Source organism: Monodelphis domestica, chromosome 1 (genome assembly GCF_027887165.1).
Source record: "Monodelphis domestica isolate mMonDom1 chromosome 1, mMonDom1.pri, whole genome shotgun sequence".
NCBI lineage: Eukaryota > Metazoa > Chordata > Mammalia > Didelphimorphia > Didelphidae > Monodelphis > Monodelphis domestica.
In genome coordinates this window covers 291,663,625-291,688,780 of record NC_077227.1, presented here as the reverse complement: position 1 = coordinate 291,688,780, position 25,156 = coordinate 291,663,625, and the positions used below count along the sequence as shown (strand labels likewise).

At 38.0% G+C, this 25,156-nt stretch overlaps 2 protein-coding genes across 7 annotated transcripts in view; one reads left to right on the top strand and one right to left on the bottom strand.

The window, feature by feature from the left end:
* Positions 1–2,190, bottom strand: part of LOC100011572 (uncharacterized) — a 52,808-nt gene extending 50,618 nt beyond the window's left edge. For both annotated transcript variants that reach the window (XM_056811041.1, XM_007473247.3), the window contains exons 1-2: positions 2,052–2,190; positions 1,702–1,839 (exon numbers count right to left, since the gene is read on the bottom strand). In XM_056811041.1, coding sequence (XP_056667019.1) covers positions 1,702–1,798 — 97 coding nt within the window. In that variant the 5' untranslated portion in view covers positions 1,799–1,839; positions 2,052–2,190. The remainder of the gene's footprint in view (positions 1–1,701; positions 1,840–2,051) is intronic.
* SRP54 (signal recognition particle 54) overlaps positions 2,083–25,156 on the top strand; it is a 135,922-nt gene continuing 112,848 nt past the window's right edge. Inside the window, exon 1 of one of the 5 annotated variants that reach the window (XM_001362984.5) lies at positions 2,083–2,214. The gene's annotated coding sequence lies outside the window, so the exon portion shown is untranslated. Of the gene's footprint in view, positions 2,215–2,299; positions 2,559–25,156 lie in introns of those variants that run through there. The other 4 variants (XM_056811038.1, XM_007473245.3, XM_056811040.1 and 1 more) reach the window with 4 other exon arrangements.

Here is a 25,156-nt window from a genome sequence, read left to right as displayed (position 1 = left end):
CAATTAACCTCTTGGAGCCTAATATTCCTTTTCTATTTCTTCTTGAGAGGGTTAAGTTTGATAACCCTTAAGGAGTTTTCCCTTTATCTCAACTTGTATAACTGTTTTCTAAGTGATCTTCAACAAGTTTTTAGCAACTCTGAGGGGCAAGGTACTATTATATGATAAGACTATAAGGACAGAATTTCTTTAGAGGCTATGGGTCTAAGGAGTGTGGGGAGATACATAAACAAGTGATAATAAGGCAGACTATAAGATAAATGCAAAGGAGAGTTTTAAGCTAAATTATATGAAAAATGTGAAGATTGCTACATTGCCTTCAGAGAAAGACTTAAATAGTTGGAGGTAGGGATGAAGAGAGGGAATTCATCTAGGAGATAAAAGAGGGTAAGACCAGAATAAAGGATAAAGAATTATACATGAAAAGGAGTGTTATGATTTAAATCTGGAAAAGGAAATTGGAACTAAAGAACAAAAAGTCTTGAATTTAAGAACCAGGTATTATTTTATTTATTCAGCAAGAAAAGGGAAATACACTGCTAAGAAATAGATGGCGTAGTGGAGAGAATTCTAGACTTGAAGCCAGTCAGATCAAAGTTCAAATCCTACCTTAGGTATTACTTTGTGACCCAGGGGGAGTCATTTAATTTTTTATTTATATTTAATTTAATAAATTTAATGTTCAGTCCTTTCCAAATCTTTATGAGTTTATTTAGTGGTGGGTTTTTTTGGCAAAGATACTAGAGTAGTTTGCCATTTCCTTCTCCAGCTCTTTTTACAGATAAGGAAACTGAGGCAAACAGGATTAAGTGATTTGCCTACGGTCATAAAAAGCCCCTTAAGTGTCCAAGACCCTATTTTCACTCATATCTTCTTGACTCCAGGCCCAGTGCTCTACTTCTATCACTTAGCTGCCTCTCAGGTTTCTCATCTGTAAAATGGGGATAACAGAAAAATCTGTGCAGGTTTTTCCAGAAGATACAATGAATATATACAAAGTAATTCCAACCAAATGTTCCAATACTATCTCAGGGAACTTTTTCAGAGTTTTGCACATACTAAAGATTTATGTAGTTGCATACTACCCTCCCTGTCTTCTACATTAAATTATGACTAATGGCCATTCTGGACCTTCCAAGAACTTTCCTGACTGAATCTTTGCCATAGAACCTCCCAAAAAAAAGAGTTTTCCTCTCCCTTCCAATTCATGGTCCAACTATGGGCCTCACTTTTACACAATTCTTCCTTAAAGTCTATTGGCAAAAGTAATCTCTCCCACCTCGCCTTCGGGTTTTTTGCCTCCAGACTAACACTTTGCCAGTACTTCCGGTCCTCAGCACTTATGCTTCTTTTCTTTATACTGATTGTAACCATCCGATTGCACAGAGATAGCATTAAAGTATTGCATAAAGTGTTTGCAAAACTGAATATGTACAGACAAAAATGAAGTGAGGATACAAGGAGTTCGTGGGGCTCATCCAAAGTGAGTGAGAAAAACTATAAACTGCATCCAGAATATTTTTCCCGAAGTTGAGCTCAGGCCTGCAGCTATTAACAGGCCCCAGCCAGTCCAGCCCATCTTCCCGCTAGAAGGAGGAGATGCCCCACCAGGCCCGCGCCGGGAGCGCTTCTTTAGGGGATCTTCTAGGGAGGAGGACGCTAATAGGCCCCGGTCCCAACCGCTCAAATGGGTTCGCTTACGCGTAGTTCGCATCCAGTCTAGAAGCGCAGCAAGGTCCGAGGTAGACACAGCTCCAAGGAGCTGTAGCACCGCGTGCTGCGCCGAGGCTAGATCCATCTGAGGAAACCGCCAGGGGCTCTCCAAGTAGACTGAAGGAGCTGCAGTAAGGAAGAAGAAAGTGCTCGAGAAAAGAGAGAGTGGAGGGAAAAGGCGGGGTCTGGGAGGTTCTCAAATCCCGCCCCTACGCCGCCATCCCTCCCCCCCGGAAGCCCGCCCCCGCGGCTAGTAAACGAGAGTTCCCCGAGGCCCCAGTGTCTCCGCCCCCGAGACCTCATCCGCCACGGGCGCCAACGTGTTAGCTTTGGGGTACCTTAACCTGTCCGTCCGTCCTTCCTTCCTTCCTTCCTTCCTTCCTCCCTCTCTCTTGTCGCCTTCCGAAATCCAGTGAACTCCTTATTGGCCTCCTATTTATCGAGAAAAGAACCGCTGTCACTTTTAGAGCCTGAGAAACATTCCAGATCCCTACCCGGAAGGTAAACAATCCAGGTCCCCTCCTAGACTTTGCCCGGAAGAGTGAGAAGGAAGAGAGAGGTGGTATTGCCCCGGCAGCGGAAGTAAACTTTGCCGGAAGGGGGAGGGGGTTACAGGGAGTGATGACGTTTCTTCGTTAGCCGGAAGGTTCCGTGGTGGTTACTGGTGTTCCAGCTGGTTCAAATTGTGTGGGTTCTAGTCCGAGGAGCTGAGGTCTCATTCCCATATTCGCTGTTAGGAATTCGGGCGCTCATTGTCCCGTATCTGCCCGTTCCTCTCTCCAAGTGTCTCTTCTCTAGTGGAGCGGGGCGACTTCGGAGGCTGTGGCGTTCACTCGCCTTTCCAGGTCAGTGTCCGTTCTCCTCGTTCCTCTGTCCATTGAAGGGAGGCCTGGGGAAACGAAGGGTGCCCGGCATGCACTAAACTGAGCTTGATTAGAGACGCTATGGAGGATGGAAGTATGGAAGCTGGAACTCAGCATCAATCAGTTCAACCAACAAGCATTTATTACCAGTATCACGTACTGTGCTAGGCACTGACAATAGAAAGACAAAAATTGAAAGTTCTTGTCCTTACGGGGTTTAAGTTTTCAGAAGGTGAGGGAAACCGTGAAAATAGGGTGTATTAAATATCTTTCAACTAAGTAATAAATATGTAGAGAAAGAACTTTTCAGGAGTAGGACCCATCTACTAGGGTCAAACAGAATTATCAGAGGACTGTGACTGACATAGATAAATATGAGGAAAAGGAGGTTGTTAAGGAAGTTTTGACCAAGGCAGCTGATGACTTGGGATTTTGGTTGTAGCCATAGAACAATAAGTTGGCATGTTCTTCACAGAAACATGGATTATGACTGGCTCTAGGCACCAGACTTTCAGCTCCCTCTCTCATCCAGCCATCCATCTTGGCTATCTTACCTTCTGCTTGCTAATATACTCCTATCTATCACTTTTTTCCCTCCACCCTGGAACAAAACTCCCTTTCCTGATCATTTCGTCCCTTCCTATGTTGTTATCTCGTGTTAGAATGTAAATTCCTTGATATCAGGACCTATCACTTTTTTTTTTAAGTCTTTATATTCCCAATGCCTGGCATATAGTTAATCCTTAATAAATTATTTCATTCATAATCATTCAAAGGAGATTAATAATCATTCAAGCATTCAATAAGCAATTTTTAGATAATATTTTATTTTTTCTTTCTTTTTTTTAATTTTATAGTATTTTATTTGATCATTTCCTTGCATTATTCATTAAAAAACAAAGATGAAAAATATTTTTCCCTTCTATGTAAAAAAAAGTTTTCATCTTTGTTTTTTTTTAAACTTTTGAGTTCCAAATTCTCTCCCTTCTGTCAATAAGCAGTTATTAAGGACCTCCTTGTGTCAAGTCCTGAAGATATAAAGACAAAAAAGGTCCTCCTGCCCTTATAAGTTGCTTACATTCAGGAGGCAGAAATGAACTATACTTGGGGAGATTAGGAAGAACTACTGTGGAAAAGACCTCTTGTAGCAATCTTGAAGATAGGGATTCTAAGAGATAGAGGTGAGAAGGGAGATTATTCAAGGCATAAGGCACAACTTTTAGTCATGAAGACAGGAAATGGAATATGATGTATCAGGAACAGCTAGTAGGTTAGCTTGTATGGAACATAGGTAGGGCTTAGTTGAAATTAGTTAAGAAAGATAGGAAAGAACTCTTGTTTGTTTTTTTCAAATTTGTTATTTAATTTTTTTATACTCTTACCTTCTGTCTTAGAAGTGGTTATAAGGCAGAAGAGTGGTAAGGGCTAGGCAGCTGGGGTTAAAGTCACTTGCCCAGGGTCATACAACTAGAATGTGCTTGAGGCCAGTTTATTTTATTTTATTTTATTTTTTTCTTTCTTTCCTTTTTTTAAGCATTATTTTATTTGGTCATTTCCAAACATTATTCATTGGAAACAAAGATCATTTTCTTTTCTCCCCCCCTACCCCCACCCCCCCCCCTGCCCCCATAGCCAATGTGCGATTTCATTGGGTATCACATGTGTTCTTGATTCAAACCCATTTCCATGTTGTTGGTATCTGCATTAGAGTGTTCATTTAGAGTCTCTCTTCAGTCATATCCCTTCCACCCCTGCAGCCAAGCAGTTGCTTTTCATCAGCGTTTTTACTCCCACAGTTTATCCTCTGCTTGTGGATAGTGCTTTTTAGATCCCTGCAGATTGTTCAGGAATACTGCATTGACACCAATAGAGAAGTCCATTACCTTCGATTGTACCACAGTGTATTAATCTCTGTGTACAATGTTTTCCTGGTTCTGCTCCTTTTGCTCTGCATCACTTCCTGGAGGTTGTTCCAGTCCCATGGAATTCCTCCACTTTTTTAATCCTTTTAGCACAATAGTATTCCATCACCAACATATACCACAATTTGTTCAGCTATTCCCCAATTGAAGGGCATCCCCTCATTTTCCAATTTTTGGCCACCACAAGGAGCGCAGCTATGAATATTCTTGTACAAGTCTTTTTCCTTATTGTCTCTTTGGGGTACAAACCCAGCAGTGCTATGGCTGGATCAAAGGGCCTACAGTCCTTTATTGCCCTTTGGGCATAGTTCCAAATTGCCCTCCAGAATGGTTGGATCAAATCACAACTCTACCAGCAATGAATTAATGTCCCCACTTTGCCACATCTCCTTCAGCATTCATTATTTTCCTTTGCTGTCATGTTAGTCAATCTGCTAGGTGTGAGGTGATACCTTAGAGTTGATTTGATTTGCATCTCTCTGATTATAAGAGATGTAGAACACTTTTTCATGTGCTTATTAATAGTTTTGATTTCTTTGGCTGAGAACTGCCTGTTCATGTCCCTTGCCCATTTATCAATTGGAGAATGGCTTGATTTTTTGTACAATTGATTTAGCTCTTTGTAAATTTGAGTAATTAAACCTTTGTCAGAGGTTTTTATGAAGATTGTTTCCCAATTTGTTACTTCCCTTCTTAGTTACATTGGTTTTGTTTGTACAAAAACTTAAATTTGATGTAGTCGAAATTATTTATTTTACATTTTGTGATTCTTTCTAAGACTTGCTTGGTTTTAAAATCTTTCCCTTCCCAAAGGTCTGACATGTATACTATTCTGTGTTCACCTAATTTACTTTTGAGGCCAGTTTAAACAACCAGGACCTAATGTCTCTAGGCCTGGTTCTCTCTCCACTGAACTACCTAGCTGCCCCAAACCAGCTCTTTTATATCAATGAACTTTTTTTTTTTAATTTTATAGTATTTTATTTGATTATTTCCATGCATTATTCATTAAAGACAAAGATCATTTTCTTTTCCTCCCCCCCACCCCCCGTAGCCGACTCGTGATTCCACTGGGTATCACATGTGTTCTTGCTTTGAACCCATTGCCATGTTGTTAATATTTGCATTAGAGTGTTCATTTAGAGTCTCTCCTCTGTCATGTCCCCTCAACCGCTGTAGTCAGGCAGTTGCTTTTCCTCGGTGTTTCTACTCCCACAGTTTGTCCTTTGCTTATGGATAGTGTTTTTTCTCCTAGATCCCTGCAGATTGTTCAGGGACATTACCCCGCCACTAATGGAGAAATCCATTACGTTCGATTATACCACAGTGTGTTTGTCTCTGTGTACAATGTTCTCCTGGTTCTACTCCTCTCACTCTGCATCACTTCCTGGAGGTCGTTCCAGTCTCCATGGAATTCCTCCACTTTATTATTCCTTTTTGCACAATAGTATTCCATCACCAACATATACCACAATTTGTTCAGCCATTCCCCAATTGATGGGCATCCCCTCGTTTTCCAATTTTTGGCCACCACAAAGAGCGCAGCTATGAATATTTTTGTACAAGTCTTTTTGTCCATTATCTCTTTGGGGTACAGACCCAGCAGTGCTATGGCTGGATCAAAGGGCAGACAGTCTTTTATCGCCCCTTGGGCATAGTTCCAAATTGCCCTTCAGAATGGTTGGATCAATTCACAACTCCACCAGCAATGAATTAATGTCCCAACTTTGACACATCCCCTCCAGCATTCATTACTTTCTATAGCTGTCATGTTAGCCAATCTGCTAGGTGTGAGGTGATACCTCAGAGTTGTTTTGATTTGCATCTCTCTGATTATAAGAGATTTAGAACACTTCTTCATGTGCTTATTAATAGTTTTGATTTCTTTATCTGAAAACTGCCTATCCATGTCCCTTGCCCATTTATCAATTGGGGAATGGCTTGATTTTTTGTACAATTGATTTAGCTCTTTATAAATTTGAGTAATTAAACCTTTGTCAGAGGTTTTTATGAAGATTGCTTCCCAGTTTGTTGTTTTCCTTCTGATTTTAGTTACATTGGTTTTATTTGTACAAAAGCTTTTTAATTTGATGTAGTCAAAATTATTTATTTTACATTTTGTGATTCTATGTCTTGCTTGGTTTTAAAGTCTTTCCCTTCCCAAAGGTCTGACATGTATACTATTCTGTGTTCCCCTAATTTACTTATAATTTCCTTCTTTATGTTCAAGTCATTCACCCATTCTGAGTTTATCTTGGTGTAGGGTGTGAGGTGTTGATCAATTCCTAATCTCTCCCACACTGTCTTCCAATTTTCCCAGCACTTTTTATCGAATAGTGTATTTTTGTCCCAAAACCTGGGATCTTTGGGTTTATCGTATACTGTCTTGCTGAGGTCACTTGCCCCCAGTCTATTCCAGTGATCCTCCTTTCTGTCTCTTAGCCAGTACCAAATTGTTTTGATGACTGCTGCTTTGTAATATAGTTTGAGGTCTGGGACTGCAAGGCCCCCCTCATTTGTGTTTTTTTTCATTATTTCCCTTGATATCCTTGATCCTTGTTATTCGAAATGAACTTTGTTATGGTTTTTTTCTAAATCAGTAAAGAAATTTTTTGGGAGTTCCATGGGTATGGCACTAAGTAGATATATAAGTTTGGGTACGATGGTCATTTTTATTATATTGGCTCGTCCTATCCATGAGCAGTTAATGTTTTTCCAATTGCTCAAGTCTAGTTTTAGTTGTGTGGAGAGTGTTTTGTAGTTATGTTCATATAGTTCCTGTGTTTGTCTTGGGAGATAGATTCCTAGGTATTTTATTTTGTCTAAGGTGATTTTGAATGGGATTCCTCTTTCTAGTTTTTGCTGCTGAGCTGTGTTGGAGATATATAGAAAAGCTGATGACTTATGTGGGTTTATTTTGTATCCTGCAACTTTGCTAAAGTTGTTGATTATTTCAATTAGCTTTTTGGTTGAATCTCTTGGATTCTTTAAGTAGAGCATCATGTCATCTGCAAAGAATGATAACTTGGTCTCCTCCTTGCCTATTTTGATGCCTTCAATTTCTTTTTCTTCTCTAATTGCTACTGCTAGTGTTTCTAGTACAGTGTCAAATAATAGAGGTGATAATGGGCATCCTTGTTTCACTCCTGATCTTATTGGGAATGCATCTAGTTTATCCCCATTGCAGATATTAGCTGATGGTTTTAGATATATACTGTTTATTATTTTTAGGAACAACCCTTCTATTCCTATGCTTTCTAGTGTTTTTAATAGGAATGGGTGTTGTATTTTATCAAAGGCTTTTTCTGCGTCTATTGAGATAATCATGTGGTTCTTGTTGGTTTGCTTGTTGATGTGGTCAATTATGTGGATGGTTTTCCTAATATTGAACCAGCCCTGCATCCCTGGTATAAATCCTACTTGAGCATGGTGGATGACCCTTCTGATCACTTGCTGGAGTTTTGCTAGTATCCTATTTAAGATTTTTGCATCTATATTCATTAGGGAGATTGGTCATAGTTTTCTTTCTCTGTTTTTGACCTGCCTGGTTTTGGAATCAGTACCATGTTTGTGTCATAAAAGGAGTTTGGTAGAACTCCCTCTTTGCTTATTATGTCAAATAGTTTGTATAGTATTGGGATTAACTGTTCTTTGAATGTTTGATAGAATTCACTGGTGAATCCATCAGGCCCTGGAGATTTTTTCTTAGGAAGTTCTTTGATGGCCTGTTGGATTTCATTTTCTGATATGGGATTATTTAAGAATTCTATTTCTTCTTCTGTTAGTCTAGGCAGTTTGTATTTTTGTATATATTCATCCATATCACTTAAATTGGTGTATTTATTGCCATATAATTGGGCAAAGTAATTTTTAATGATTGCCTTAATTTCCTCTTCATCAGAGGTGATGTCCCCCTTTTCATCTTTGATGCTGTTAATTTGCTTTTCTTCCTTCTTTTTAATTAGATTGACCAGTACTTTGTCTATTTTGTTTGTTTTTTCAAAGTACCAGCTTCTTGTCTTATTTATTAAATCAATAGTTCTATCACTTTTGATTTTATTAATTTCTCCCTTAATTTTTAGGATTTCTAGTTTGGTTTTCTGCTGGGGGTTTTTAATTTGGTCTCTTTCAGGTTTTTTTATTTGCATTTCCAATTGATTGATCTCTGCTCTCCCTAGTTTGTTAATATATTCACTCAGGGATATGAATTTACCTCTGATTACTGCTTTGGCTGCATCCCAAAAGGTTTGAAAGGATGTATTGCCATTGTCATTTTCCTCGATGAAATTATTAATTGTTTCTATGATTTCTTCTCTAACTAAACGATTTTGGAGTATCATATTGTTTAGTTTCCAATTAGTTTTTGATTTAGTTTTCCATGTACCATTACTGATCTTTATTTTTATTGCCTTGTAGTCTGAAAAGGCTGCATTTATTATTTCTGCTTTTCTGCATTTGTGTGCCATGTTTCTGTGACCTAATGTATGGTCAGTCTTTGTGAATGTGCCATGTGGTGCTGAGAAGAAGGTTTATTTCTTTTTGTCCCTATTTATTTTTCTCCATATGTCTATTAATTCTAATTTTTCTTAAGATTTCATTTACTTTTACCTCTTTCTTATTTATTTTTTGATTTGATTTATCTAAATTTGATAATGGTTGGTTCAAGTCTCCCACTAATATGGTTTTACTGTCTATTTCTTCATTCAATTCTCCTAGTTTCTCCATTAGAAATTTGGGTGCTATATTATTTGGTGCATACATGTTGATTAGTGATATTTCCTCATTGTCTAAAGTCCCTTTTAAGAAAATATAATTACCTTCCCTATCCCTTTTGATCAGGTCTATTTTTGCTTTGGCTTTATCAGATATCATGATTGCCACTCCTGCCTTCTTTTTGTCAGTTGAGGCCCAGAAGGTCTTACTCCATCCTTTAATTCTGACCTTGTGGGTGTCTACCCGCCTCATGTGTGTTTCTTGGAGACACCATATGGTAGGGTTTTGGATTCTAATCCATTCTTCTATTCGTCTATGTTTTATGGGTGAGTTCATCCCATTCACGTTCAACGTTATGACTGTCACTTGTGGACTCTCTGGCATTTTGATATCCTTCCCTAATTCTAACCTTTCTTCTTCAGCTCTACCTTTTAGTCCAGTGATTTACTTTAAATCAGTCCCCCTTGTATTTCCCTTTCTACCCCCCTCACTTCTTATTCCCTCCCTTATTTTCCTCTGTAGTCTTTTTAAAATTAACCCACCCACCCTCTCCCTCCCCTGTACTGCTTCCCTCCCCACCAGTATGTTTTTTACCCTTCTACTCCCCTATAGGGCGCAAATCTATTCTCTTCCCCAATGGATTGGATTGTTCTTTCCTCTTTGGGTCAGTTTCAAAGTATGTAAGAGTTGAGTATTTCCTATCTCCAACCTCTTTACCCTTCCAGTGTATCGATGTTCTCCCCCTTCCCTCCATGAGCTTCTTTGTGACATATAAATTTACCCCAATTTGTTTCTTTTCCCATTTCTTTTAGTCATAACCTCTTTTCTTTTTTAGCCTTAGTCATGTGTATGTGTGTGTATATATATATGTATATACATACACATGTATATGTATTTATGCATGCATATATCTATATACCTATTTATGTCTTGTCCTTTCATCCTATACAGTTTGTCACTGTTCCCTCTGAGTGTAGTTCTTCTAGCTGCTTAGGTGATAGCAACAGTTTTTAAGAGTTGCCAATGACCTCTTTTCTTATAGGGATACATATCATTTTAACTTATTGAGTCTCTTAAAAATTTTTGTTGTTGTTGTTGTTGTTTTCCCCCTCCTTTTTAATTACCTTTTGATGATTCTCTTGAGTTCTGTGGTTGGACTTCAAATTTTCTGTTCAGGTCTGGTCTTTTATTTATGAATGCTTGGAACTCTTCTGTTGTGTTAAATGACCATACTTTCCCCTGTAAGAATATAGTCAGTTTTGATGGGTATGTTATTCTTGGCTGTAGGCCTAGTTCCCTTGCTTTCCGGAATATCGTATTCCACGCCTTTCAGTCCTTCAGTGTGGATGCAGACAGATCCTGTGTTATCCTCACCGTGTTTCCATGGTTTCTGAATGGCTTCTTCTTGGCAGCTTGTAATACCTATTATTTCATCTGATTGTTTTTGAATTTGGCTATAACATTTCTTGGTGTTGTCATTTGGGGATTAAATACAGGGGGTGATCTGTGGATTCTTTCAATCTCCACTTTCCCTCTTGTTCTAGGATCTCTGGTCAGTTTTCCTGGATAATTTCCTCTAGTATTATGTCCAGGCTTTTTCTTTTGTCGTGGTCTTCTGGTAGTCCAATTATTCTTAAATTGTCTCTTCTTGAACGATTTTCTAAATTGTCTGTTTTGTGAATGAGATGCTTCACATTTTCCTCAATTTTTTCATTCTTTTTGTTTTGTTTTATAGTGTCCTTCTGCCTTGTGATGTCACTTGATTCTAGTTGTTTTACTCTGGTTCTTAAAGATTGGATTTCATCTCAGGCTTTTTGGTTGTCTTTTTCCTTCTGGTCTGATTTTCTTTGAAGATCGTCTTTCATCCTCTTTATCTCGTCTTTCATCTCCTTTGCCTCATCTTTCATCTCCTTTGCCTCATTTTCCAGCTGGATGATTTTGGCTTTCAGGACAATATTTTCTTGTTTTAGTTCAAGTGCCTCTGTTTCCAGATGACTTATCTTAATTTTTAAGTTCTTTTCCCAATTGTCTTCAGCCTCTCTTAGTTGTGTTTTGAGTTCTTCCACAGCCTGTATCCAATTCGCTGGGATTTCTGGTTTATCGTTTGATGATTTCTCCCCCTCTGTTCCATTTGCTGAGTAGTAGCTGTCTATTGTAGTTTCTTTCTTCTCTTTCTGTTGTTTGTTCAAATTCACCCCTTCTTTCCTCCCTGTATTTGTCTGTGCTCTTGTTCCTCTCATTTTTTTGTTTTTGGGGGACTTATATCAGTCTCCCCTCTTGGAGCTTTAACAGAGGATCTCTTGGTGTAATCTCTGGGGGATGGTTGTTGGGGGTTTGAGCTTTCCTGTCCTCTGGAGGGTTTTGATTGGCTTAAAGTCCAGCAATCGATGAGGATAGATGGGGAACCTGGGCTTCTCTGTGTTCTGGAGACTTTTGATGGGATTGAGTTCAGTTTAGTTGGGCTGGGTTTACTCTGAGTTTTAAACTTCGCACTTCCTGGACGGCTGGAGCAGATATGGAGGATCTCCAAAGCTCTGGCCAGGCCGCCAGGTCTATGCTCCTTCTAGACTGCCATCTTGACTTCGCCTCTTGGTTTCTGTTTTTTTTTTTTTTTTTTCAGAAGACCCTGCTCTCTAAGGTGGGAGATGCCTGGCCTCTCTGGGCTCTGAGGGCTCTTGATGGGATTAGGTTCAGCTGGTTCTTCCAGAAGACCCTGCTCTCTAAGGGGGGAGGGATCGTGGCTTGCCTGGGCTCTCAGGGCTCCTGATGGGATTAGGTTCACCTGGTTTGGGTCTAATGAGCCCTGATGCAATAAGCCTCCTCCACCACAGTCTGTGTTGAATGCCTGGAGACTGTTGTCTTCAAGGTTGTTTTCAAGGTAAGTCCTTCAGTAGCCCTGAGGTTTTTGTTCTTTCAGAAGCTCTGAGGGCTCCTGATGGGATTAGGTTCAGGTGGTGTGGGCTGGATGATCCCCGAGCCAAAAAAAGGAAGAAAAAAAAAAGCAGCAACCTCCTCTTCCACAGTCTGTGTTGAATGCCTGGAGACTGGCCCAGGTTACTTTCAAGGTAAGCTCTTCGGAGCAACCCCTTTGCCAGCCCTGAGTTTTCTGTCCTTTCAGTAGCTCTGAGGGCTCCTGATGGGATTGGGTTCAGCTGGTGCCCTAAAGCTGGGACCTCCCTTGAGACTCAGATGGAAGGACCCAGCCAGGGGGCTTCCGGCTTCCCCCTTCTCTCTATGTTTCCTTGCCATCTGTGTTGGGCGCCCCGGAGACTGGCTCAGGTTGTTTTCAAGGTGAGTCCTCAGAGCCCTGAGGTTCCCGCTGCTGCCGTGGGCTCAGCACTCTGGGTTGAGGGGGAGGGTCCTGGGACCTTCTTTCTGTCTACCCCTTAGATCCGAGTGATCTAGGGTTCTGGCTTTTGGGGTGAGGTACCTTTTGATCCAGGTCCAGGAGGAGGTTTCCCCAGGTCTATCCTATTGTTGTTCGGTGGCCTAGGAGCACTCTGTTTGTAAGGAATGGTTTCTGAGGTCTAAACTTTCACTGCTTCTAAGCCGCCATCTTGACCGGAAGTTCCCCTATCAATGAACTTTTAAAAGTATTTTTAAAAAAGAAAACAAAAGGACAGTTCAGCAAAATGAACCATATAAAAAAATCTTGACATATATAAGAGGATGCATGGTTTCCCCAAACTGAAAAATTTGGCCATTATCATTTCACATCATTTACCTTTGATTTGTTATTGTCACTTATTTCCAGTTTCTGTAAAGTGTAACCTATTTTCCTGTTTCTGACTACTTCACATTGCATCCATTCATGTTTTCCCCTGCTTCTGTGTCTTATAGTCACTATTTCTTAATACACAATAATATTCCATTACATCAACATACCACAATTTGTTTTGTAGTTCCCCATTTGCAGGGCTTCTACTTTGTTTCTAGTTCTTTTTTACTACAAGAACTGCTATTATACTTTGGTGTATGTGGATGAGACCTTTCTTTTGGTTATTGACCTTTTTAGGTATATATCTAGTAGTGGAATCTTTGGGTCAAAACTTATGGGCACTGTAGTCATTTTCTTTACATAATTCCATATTATGTCCCAGAAGAGTTATATTAATCACAGCTCTACCAAAAGTGTGTTTTATGCCTGTTTTCTATAATCCCTCCAATGCATCATCGACAATTTGAATGTGAAATAAGACTCTAGCATTATTTTGTGTTGTTTTGCATTTGTCTTAGTGATTTTTTTGGCAGTTTTTCATGTGGTTGTTAATAGTTTGCATTTTATTTCAGAATTATTTATTCATATCCTATGTACAGTTATCTATTAGGAAATGGTTTTTGGATTTAATTGATGTTAGTTTCCTAAATATCTGATCTTTACCAAAGATAATTGATAACAAAGATTATTTTCCCAATTAACCACCAAGACAACACATAAAGGAGATCTGGATAGAAAGGGTGAAAGGGTACCCATATTAAGGGTTCAAAGTTTCATGTAGAAGATGATGCTTGAATTGTATCTGGAATGAAAAGATAGATTCAGTGAGTTAGGGAAAGAAAGAAGTCCATTCCAGTATAGTACCAAGAAAGGAGATGGTTTGTCATAAACAGAGGGAAAGCTAAATTGCAGAATTTAAAAGGGTAAGCAAAAGAATAAGCCCAGAAAGATAGGTTAGAGCCAGTTTGTGAAGGGCTCTAAAAGCTGAAAAAAAGAGCCACTGGAGTTTTACTAAAGGGAATGACATAGCCAGACCTGTGCTTAAATAAATCATTTTCTCAACTATATGGAAGATGAATTAAAGTGGGGAAACACTTAAGATACTATTATAATAATCTTGGCAAGAGGTGAAGGCCAAAATTTAAGTGGTAGCTATGTGAATAGAGAATAAAGGCTGGATGCAAGAGATATCATGAACATATGAATGGCAATGAGTATATACCCCTTTCCCCCAGGAGTTTCACCGTATAGCAATAGGAAAATAACTTGAGATGTTAGAATTTTCAATTGGGGGAGGGGGGGGAATAACCAGTAAATATTATTCATATTATAGAATACAGTTAGACTAGGCAATATATTGTGGTACTACATGTATGTTGAAGAGGAGCCACAGATGGACAGTTAACTAAATGTGGAATTATAAAGGAGGAAGAAAACAGTTTAAATTGTACTTGGAAATTTCTGAAGCCTTTTCATTGCACTCTAGGCGGGGGCCTGTGTGGAATACATATTTGGGTTAGATGGTTCACCCATATATATATTTTTTAATACCATTTTTCTTCTGTTGAAGTTATATGACTGCAAATCATGCAGCACCACAGTCATCAAGGAATTAAAATTGTAGGTGCTTTGCTTTTTAAAAAGGGAATAGAGAGAAATATGGGGAGAGTAAAAAGGCTATAGCATTACCAATGAAGATTTGCACAGAAGTGACATAAAGCTTTTTATCCAAGCAACACATGACTTAATAGAGAAATTGAGCCAGGCATATGTCAAAAGCAAAATTACAACAGCCTGGCAATTACAAATGACAAAAAGTCTGAAGGAATACCTCCAGCATGTTGGATATATTCTTTACAAAGGATAATAGAGAATAACACAGTGCATCCAATAAGACATTGATGGATTGTGGGTAGTATCCCTGGAAAGAATGCTCACAATGATATGAACTGGCATCCATCAAAGTATAAACATATAGAATGACAACAGGCAAAAGATAACATGACTATATGAATATATGCTTGGTTTTTCCTTTTTATTTCCTCCACTCTTTAACAGTTTCTTTTTCATCTTTCTGTGCCTTAGAATTATCAGTAACATCTTAAATTCTTACTATCCTTTAGAACTGGATATTGTTTATCTCTACCCTGGAAACTTGCCTCCATATTATAGCAGATTTAAAAAAAAATTTTAATGTGTTCCAAATTATACCAATCAACCAATGATTATCAGACAAATGAACTGCAGAGTAAGCATGTGGGTTTCTTGTACAGTATGTTTTCATAATGTTGGGGGTTAATACTTATATTCACCCTTTAGAGCTGTGTTGATGAAGGCATGGCACGTGTGCCCTGGCATGCTGGTGGGGCTGCTCTATTCTTCATCACTATGGTAGTTAAGAGGACAGTTTTCACATGCGCTGCCCCTCTGCCCAGTAGCCCATTATGAATACATCCTCTCTCCACTGTCTGGGGTAATGCAGGGGACTCATAGGCAGCTTGAAGTTGCAGTTTGAGCATGTGATCTCTAAAAGGTTCACCAATGCTGCTTTAGAGAATGCTAATTATATAGATTTTTGAACTCTAGTTGTTTTAGTTTTGTACTTTGAGAAAGAGAGTACAAAGATTTTTTGGGTGTTCAAATCTATTATATGAGTAGTAAAATGATGAAATTCTATAATTTGATCTGGAACAATAGTTCTTAAGTTTTATCAACTTTTGGACTATAAGTGAGACAGAAGACTCAATGAATCATCTACCCCATCCTTATATTTTATACATTCTCTTATCCCATTCCCCAGGCTCATAGATTTAAGTCTGAAAAAGACTCCAGTCACTCCTATTTTTCAGATAAAGAACTTGAGACCAAGAGATGTTAAGTGACTGGCCTAAAAGGTCACATACTAAGTATCTGAGCAAGATTTGAACCTAGGTTTTTATGGCTCCAGTTCTAGTACTCTGTGCAGCCTCATTAGTAGAAACAGAGGAAAGCCAGTGGTTCAAGTTGAGGCAAGCAGCAAAATGAAAATTGGGGAGAGATGAGGATCTTGCCCAAACAAACTAAACCAAACACTACCACCACCAAAACTGGGATAATTCAAAAGAATTGTGATTTTTTTTTAGCAGGATGGTGATGAATACATGGCCTTTCTGGGACATTTTCATTATCTTTAAAATAATTGCTAAGTGATGGAGAAAGTCCCTCCTATTTTTTAACCTATTTATATGCTTCTAAATTTTGAGTAAGAAATTATTTTTGTCAGAAGCAAAAAAGTATTAGCACCAGCCAACAGACCATTTACAGCAAGTTGGTTTTAAGGTATTGTATCACAGGGCCCTTTAGCAGCCTTGACAATTTTTAACATTATTTTTTAAAATATTTAATTCCAATTCCCACTCCCTTGCTAGAAAGCATGCAATTTGATATAGATTATACATGAACAGTCATGCTAAATATATTTCCATGTTAGTCATGTTATGAAAGAACATAAATTACTCCCCCCAATATGATTATTTATTTATTATCAAGTCCTTCAGAATTTTTTCAATCTTTGTATTTCTGAGAATGACTAAGTCATTCACAGTTGATCATCTTACATTTTTGCTATTACTGTGTACAATGTTCTTATTTAGTTCACTTCACTCTGCATCTGTTCATATAAGCCTTTCCAGGATTTTCTGAAATCTTCCTGCTCATCATTTTTTATAGCAAGTAGTATTCCATTACAATCATATGCCATAAAAAAATTGGGACACTAATATGCTATTGGTGGAGCTGTGAACTGATACAACCATTCTAGAGAGCTATCTGGAACCATGCTCAGAGGGCCATAAATACCCTTTGATTCAGCATACCACCTCTAGGTCTGTAACCCAAAGAGATTAAAGATAGGGAGAAAGGAAGTACTTGTACAAAAATATTTATAGGAGCTCTTTTTGTGGTGGTAAAGAACAAGATACTGAAGGCAGGTCCAACAATTGGGAAATGGTTGAACAAGTTGTGATATATGATTGTACTGGAATACTATGTGCCATTAGAAACAACAATCAAGATGATCACAGTGAAGTAAGCAGAATCTGGAGAACGTTTTACACAGAAACAGTAGTGTATGATGATCAACTGTGAATGACTTAACTATTATCAACAAAGCAAGGATCCAAGACAACTTCAAGGGACTCTGCAAAAAAGGATATCCACCACCACAGAGGGAACAGAATCCAAATGCAGAGTTAAGCATACCATTCTTCACTTTGTTTATGAATTTTTCTCTTGTTCAGCCATTACCCATATGATAGAGATCCCATCGATTTTCAGTTGTCACCACACAAAAAGATGCTAGGAATATTTTTGTACAAATAAGTCCTTTTCTTTTCTTTTTTTCTTTTTGGTCTCTTTGGGATACAGACCTTATAGTTGTATTTCTGGGTCAAAGAGGTATGTACGCTTTTATATCCCTTTGTGCATAGATTCAAATTGCTCTCCAGAATGATTCAATCAGTTCTCACAATTTCACCAAGAGTACATTAGTGTCCCAATTTTCCCTCATCTTCTCTAACATTTGTCATTTTAGCCAATTTGATAGGCATGAAGTGTGACCTCAGAGTTGTTTTAATTTGCATTTCTGAAATCAGTTGTTTTAGAGTATTTTTTCATTTAACTATAGATAGCTGATTACTTTGTCAGAAAAAATTATTCTTTGACCATTTATCAATTGAAAAATGACATCTTATAAATTTGACTTGTATCTATATATATTTGAGAAATGAGGTCTTTATCATAGGAATTTGATGTAAAATTTTTCCACCTTTGTGGTTATCCTGTATTTCTTTCTATTCTGTTTTCCTACTATTTATCATACTATCTCTCTCCTTTCACCTTGTCCAGCCTCAAAAGTATTTTGCTTCTGAATACCATCAGTCAGCCCCTTCCTTCTATCAGCCCAACCCTTTCTTTTAATCCTCTTCTTCTCCTACTTTCTGATAGGCCAAGAAAGATTCCTGTAGCTGACTGTATGTTATTCCCTCTTTGAGCCAGTTCTCTTGAGAGTAAGATTCAAATGCTAGTTCCCATGCCCATCTTTCCCTTCACTGTGAAATCTCTTTTGCATCACTTTTTTGTGAGATAATTTACCCCATTCAGCTTTCTCTTCCTCCTCGCACTGCATTCTTCTTTCTCACCCCTTAAGTGTATTATTTTAGTTATCATCTTGTCATATTCAGCTCACACCCTTGTCCTCTATTGATGTCATGTCATGATAGCCAATTTGATAACAATTTGAGGTGGTACCTCAGTTGTTTTAATTAGCATTTCTAAGATCAATAAGTGATTTTTCACTTTAGTTTGCTTGTTTTTTTATTTGGGGTTTTGTCTTTATGAGAGTTTTCTCTTACAACAGGGAACAGTATAGAAATATGTTTTGCATGATCATACATGTATAAACATATCAAATTGCTTACCATCTGTGGGAAGAAGGATAGAAGGGAAGGACAGAGATAATTTGGATCTTATCACTTCAGAAAATATGTTTGGAAAATTGTTATTACATGTAATTGGTAAAATAAAATATCTTTTAAAAATTTTCCCAGTTTTCTGTTTTACTTCTAATTTTGTTTGTGTAATCAAAGTTCTCCATTTTATCTCTTAATGCTCTCTATCACTTATTTGATCATAAATTCTTCTCTGATCCATAGTTGTGATAGGTAAACTATTCCATACTTTCCTAATTTGCTTAAGGTAGGACTCTTTATGTTTAAATCATGTACTCATTTTGAGCTTATCTTGGTATACATATGAGATGTTCTATACCTAGTTTTTGCTATACTGTTTTCTGATTTTTCTCCGAAGTTTTTGTTAAATAGTAAATTTTTGTTCCAAAAGGTGGGATCTTTGAGTTTTATCAAACACTGTTATGATGGTCATTTACTACTGTGTGTTGTGTACCTAAATCTATTCCCTGATCCACCACTCTTATTTCTTAGTCCCAAATTGTTTTGATGATTGCAGCTTATAAAACAGTTTCAGTCTGGTATAGGTAGACCACTTTGCTTCACACTTTTCCCCATTAATTCTCTTGATATTCTTGACCTTTTTTGTTCTTCCAGTGAGTTTTGTTATTTTTTTCTAACTCTATGAAATAATTTTTGGGTAGTTTGATTTCCTTTAGAAATCTAGATGTTATACCATTTGGTGCATAAATGTTTAGTAATGATATTATTTCATTGTTTATAATATCCTTTAGCAGGATGTAATTTCTTCCTTTTCCCTTTTAATCAGATCAATTTCTACTTTGACTTTCTCTGGTATCATGATTCCCACTCTAAGTTTTAGTTTTGTTTGTTTGTTTGTTTTTTAACTTTAGATGATGCATAATAAATTCTCCTCCAGCCTTTTACCTTGACTCTGTGTGTCACCTTGCCTCAAATGTGTTTCTTGTAAACAACATATAGTACCATTCTGTTTTTTAATCCACTCTGCTATCTGCTTCCATTGAATTGGTGAGTTCATCCCATTCACATTCAGTGCTAGGATTATTAACTGTGTATTGCCGTCAATCATATTATCTCCTTTAAATCTGCTCTATTCCCTTTCTCTTTGTTCCTCCTCTTCAATATTTTGCTTTTGTCATCCCCTCCCGCACCCCACTTCCCCTTTCCTCCAGTTGCCTCCCTCTTCCCTTGTATTATTCCCCTTCTACTTCTCTGTGGGGTGAGATAGAATTGTGTACCCTACTGATTAGGGGTAAGATAGAATTTCTATACCCTGCTGAGTATACTTGTTTTACCCTCTCTGAGCCAGTTATGATAAGAGTAAAGTTTAAGCATTACCTACCACCACCCTTAGCCTTCCCTCTCTATAATGATTTTCACGTCTCTTTATGTTATATAATTTACCCCCATTCTATCTCTCCCTTCTCTTTTCTTTCAGTGCAACCCTCTCTTTCAGTCTTTGATTGATTTTTTGCATATTCATATGCATACATATATATACATATCATTCTGTGTCATCACATTTGCTTATATATCATATCATCATAATCAGCTTCTCCACCCTCTTTCTGAGTAAATTCTTTCTATCTTCTCTCCTACTGAGATCTCCTTTTCTGGCAGATATATAAACATTTTTACATTAATCAGTCCCTTAAATTTTCTCTTTCTTATTTACTTTCTTTGGCTTCTCTCGTATCTCAGGTTTGGACTTAAAATTTTTTGTTTAGGTCTGGCTTATTCCTCACAAATGCTTGGAAGTCTTCTATCTTATTGAATATCCATTTTTTCCCTGAAAGAATATACTCAGTTTTGCTGGATAGGTGGCTCTGGGTTTTAACCCCAAATCTATTGCCTTCCTGAATATCACATTCCATGCCTTTTGATCCCTTAATGTAGAAGTCACTAGGTCCTGTGTGATCCTGATTGTAGCTCCATGGTATTTGAATGGTTTCTTTATGGCTGTTTGAAATATTTTTTCCTTGGCTTGGTGGCTCTTGAATTTTGTTGTTATAATCTGGCAAGTTGTTAGTTGAGAATTTCTTTCTGGAGGTGATCTGTGAATTTTGTCAATTTCAATTTTATTTTCTTATTCAAGAATCTCTGGGCAGTTACGTTTGATAATTTCTTGTAATATGATGTCTAAGGTTTTTTCTTGATCATGGCTTTCAGATAGTTCAATAATTCTCAAATTGTCTCTCCTAGATCTATTTTCTAGGTCAGTTATATTTTCAGTAGGATATTTCATATTTTCCTCTTTTTTCATTCCTCGGATTCTGCTTTATTGTTTCATGATTTCTCGTGATACCATTCGTTACTAGATGATCATTTCTAATTTTAAGACCTGATTTTCCTCTGTCAGTTTTTGGTTCTCTTTTTTCAATTGGCCCATTTCTTGCATCATTTTTGTTTCTCTTTCCCATTTTTACTCTGGCTTTCTTAATTGGTTCTTGAGCCCACATTTTTCTTTTGGACTTTGCATGTGTGTTTCCTTTGCTTTCACAGTCCCCCTTCTGTGTCTGTACCTTGTTCTTTGTCTCCATAAAAATTCTTTAGAATTAGGTGATTTTTAGTTGTTTGCTCATTTTCCCTTTCTAATTATAGGTAAGCTTGGGGTAGATGATGTGATGGTCTGAGGGCTGAGAGCTCTGAGAGCCCTCTCACCCTGCTGATTCAATTGACCCTTAAGCTGCTGAAACCTTAAAGATTTAGGTGTAAGCTTTTGATCTCACTGTGATCTTGATCATGTTAAGGACTGTGTCCTTGATCAAATCAGGCACACCTTGTTTGTCCTGTCTTGGAACTCTGCTCTGAGCTTTTGAGTTTTTCTTTTCTTGAAGATTGCTTCACTCTGTCTCCTTGTTGGTTCTTTTACTCCCTTATTCGTTTTGTGGCAATATTTGAATCTTAGTTGGAGAGGATTCTCATGGTGGGAACAAAGCTGCTCAGGGATTATTCCATTACTATCTTGGCTCCACCCTCTTGGCTCTACCTATTCCCGCCTTTAAAAAAATTTTTTTGATTACTTCAACTTCTCTCGTTGAAGCATACCATCATATCATCTGCAAAGAGGAACAGTTTTGTTTTCTCATTTCTGATTTTAATTCCTTTAATTTATTTTCTTTTATTGCTATAGCTAACATTTTTGGTATAAAATTAAACATTAGAGGACTTTGTAGTCATCTTTGCTTCATCCCTGATCTTATTGAGAACACTTTTAACTTTTCTTCATTGCAAAGATAATGCTTCCTGATGGTTTTGGATAGATACTACTAACTTTTAAGGAGAGCTCCATTTATTATGTTGCCTAGTGTTTTTTGTTTGTTTGTTCATTTGTTTAAGGATTATCCTATTTTATTCAAGTATTATCCTATTTTATTTCAAGTATCTCTTGGTATCCTTTTCTATTCCCCCCCCTCCCATTTTCTTTTGCATATCATCTTATACCACTTATTACCCCAATCTCTCCCTGTGAATGATTCTTCTAATTACTATATTAGTGAATATAATTTTGAGAGTTACAAATGATATTTTCCCCATATATTTACACATATAATTTGATCTAATTGTAGACCTTAAAGAAGGAAGTTTGAATTAAAAAACAAAACAAAACATTTTTCCCCTTTTCCCTCTCTTATTTACCTTTTCATGTTTCTCTTGATCTTTGTGTTTGGATATCAAACTTTCCACTTAGTTCTGGTCTTTTCTTTACAAAAACTTGGAAATCTTCTATTTTGTTGAATGCCCATACTTTCACCTGGTAGTATATAGTCAGTTTTGATGGATAGGTGATCCTTGGTTGAAGACCCAATTCTCTTGCCTTTCTGAATATCATGTTCCAAGCCTTGCGGTCCTTTAGTGTAGAAGCTGCCAGGTCTTGTGTGATCCTGATTGGTGCTCCTTGGTATCTGAATTGTCTCTTTTTGGCTTCTTGTAGAATTTTCTCCTTAGCTTGAAAGCTCATGAATTTGGCAGTTACATTCCTGGGAGTTGTCTTTTGAGGATTTAGTGTAGAGGGTGTTCTGTGAACTCTTTCCATGTCTATTTTTCCCCCTTGTTCAAGAATATCAGGGCAGTTTTCTTGGATGATTTCTTGTAGTATGATGTCAAGATTTCTGTCTCTTTCTGGCTTTTCAGGTAGACCAGTGATCTCAGATTGTCTCTCCTTGCTCTCTTTTCCTTATCTGTCATCTCAGTGAGATAGTGTATGTTTTCTTCTATTTTGTCAGTCTTTTGACTTTGCTTTATGAATTCTTGCCGTTTTGCAAGATCATTTTCTGCCAAATGCCAAATTCTGGTCTTTAAAGACCGGTTTTCCTTTTCAGTTTGGTCTATCCTGCTTTTTGTGGCTTCTAGCTGTTTCTCCAATTGGCAGTTCTTGTCCTTTAAACTGTTATTTTCTCTTTGAACTATTTCCCACTTTTCTTGCCAGAAGGCTTCCATCTTTTTAATAAGCTTCAATTTAAATTCTTCAAGAGCTTGTGGACAATTTCCATTTTGGGGGGAAGGTTTTGGGTTTATTTTAATTTCCTCTGTAGCCTGGGCTTTTCTTCTGTAAAAATTTTTCAGGGTGGTGGGCCTCCTTTCCCCCCCCCCCCCATTTTGCCTAAGACAAGCTCTTGAACCTCTGCAGCTTCGACTGTTTGTTGCCCTTCTCTGTGCTATCTTCCCGCGAGCTCTCATGGTCCGCACTCTTCAGTCTGCTGTGGTTTCAGGTGTAGCTGCTCTCACGGGTAGGTCTTTGGTGGTCTTAGTCAACTCCCAAGGACCTAGAGGTACCCCTCTCTCACTTGCTGATTCTGGAACGCACTGGCCCTGCCTGGCTCCGTAGGTGGGGTGGGGGAAGGTAGATCAGCTCGCATTTTGGTGGGAGCTTTTTCACCCCCTTATAGTGTGGAAATGCCCAAAACCCACATATCTTCAATGCTGTGCCCTACTGTAGAGTCCCTTTGTTCTCATGAATTTGTTTTTGGGTTTTTTTTTTTTGGTTTTTTTTGTTTTTGTTTTTTTTTGGTCTTTTGAGGTGAAGTCTATATCAGTGGGTGCTGAGGAGAGGAAGAGTCTTGCATTTAGACTGCCACCATGTTTAACCAGAAATCCCTTTTGCTCATTTTTTAGTCATTATTTTGCCCCTCATTACATGATCTATCTTTTGAGGTTCTGCTTTGTTTCTGGGATTGAGGGAGTTCTATACCAAACTTCCAGTGTAGCCTTCTTTGGTTCTTGTGGTAAGCCTGATTGTCTTTGGGTTGCCTAATGTTTTTTAATAGGACTGGGTGTTGTATTTTGTCAAAAGCTCTTCTGCATCTATTAAGATAATCATGATTTTTGTTGGTTTTGTTATTCATATGGTTAGGTTTTTTTAGTGAGTTCTTCCCATTCACGTTCACAGTTACAATTTACTAATTGTATATTTCCTTCCGTCTTCTTTTTCTCTGGTTTATCCTTTTCTCTCCTTTCAGATTTTCTTTGCTCTTAAGTGTTTTTCTTTCTGATCATAGCCTCCTCCAGTTTGTCCTGCCAATCTATTAGTCCCCCTGCTTCCCTTATTTCCTCTCTCTTCCTACTTCTTCATAGATAGATTCCAGTAATCGGGTGTTATTCTTCTTTGAGCCAGTTTTGATGATAATAAGGTTCATGGCTGGGGCAGCCGGATAGCTCAGTGGATTGAGAGCCAGGCCTAGAGTTGGGAGGTCCTAGGTTCAAATCTGACCTCAGGCACTTTTCAGCTGTGTGACCCTGGGCAAGTCACTCAACCTCCATTGCCTAGCCCTTACCACTCTTCTGCCTTGGAACCAATATACAGTATTGGTTCCAAGACAGAAGGGTAAAGGTTTAAATAAAAAAAAAAGTTTGTGCATTGTTCAACACACTCCCTATTTCCCCACCTAGTGGATTAACTTCCATGGCCCCTCATGTTAGTTAATTTTCTCCTTTCATATTCTTCTTCCCTCCTCTCAGTGCATTCCTCTCTCTTACACCTTAATTTTTTTTTTAAACCCTTACCTTCCTTCTTAGAATCAGTACTGTTTATTGGTTCCAAGGCAGAGGAGAGGTAAGGGCTAGGCAATTGGGCTTAAGTGACTTGTCCAAGGTCACACAAGCTAGGAAGTATCTGAGGCCAGATTTGAACCTTGGACCTCCATCTCTAGACCTGGCTCTCAATCCACTGAGCCACCTACCTGTCCCTAATTTGTTGGGGGGGGTTTAATCCTCCTATCACATTATACTTATTTCCTCTGTTTTTATATACTCCGTGTAACTGCCCTAATAGTGATAAAGTTCTTAGAATTACAAGAGTTACATTTTCCTGTGTAGGAATGTAAACCATTTAATTTTATTGAATCCCTTAAATTTTCTCTTTTATGATTATCTTTAAACACTTCTCTTGAGTCTTACATTTAAATATTATATTTCCTATTTAGCTCTTGTCTTTTTATTAGGCATATGAGTCTTGTCCAACTTTCCATGAACCCATTTCAGTTTCCTGGTAAAAATTCTGAAGTGATTTCCCCTTTTCCTTCTCTAACTCATTTTACAAGTGAGGAACTGAGGTAGATAAGATTAAGTGACTTGCCCAGGATCACACAGTTAGTAAGTATCTGAGACTGGATTTGAACTTAGAAAAAATGAAGCATCCTGATTTCAAGCCCAGTGCTCTAACCAGGGTAACACCTAGCTACCCATTTGAGTATTTCATTCTATATCATTATATAGTCATTTTTTTGCTCCTGAAGGATCACA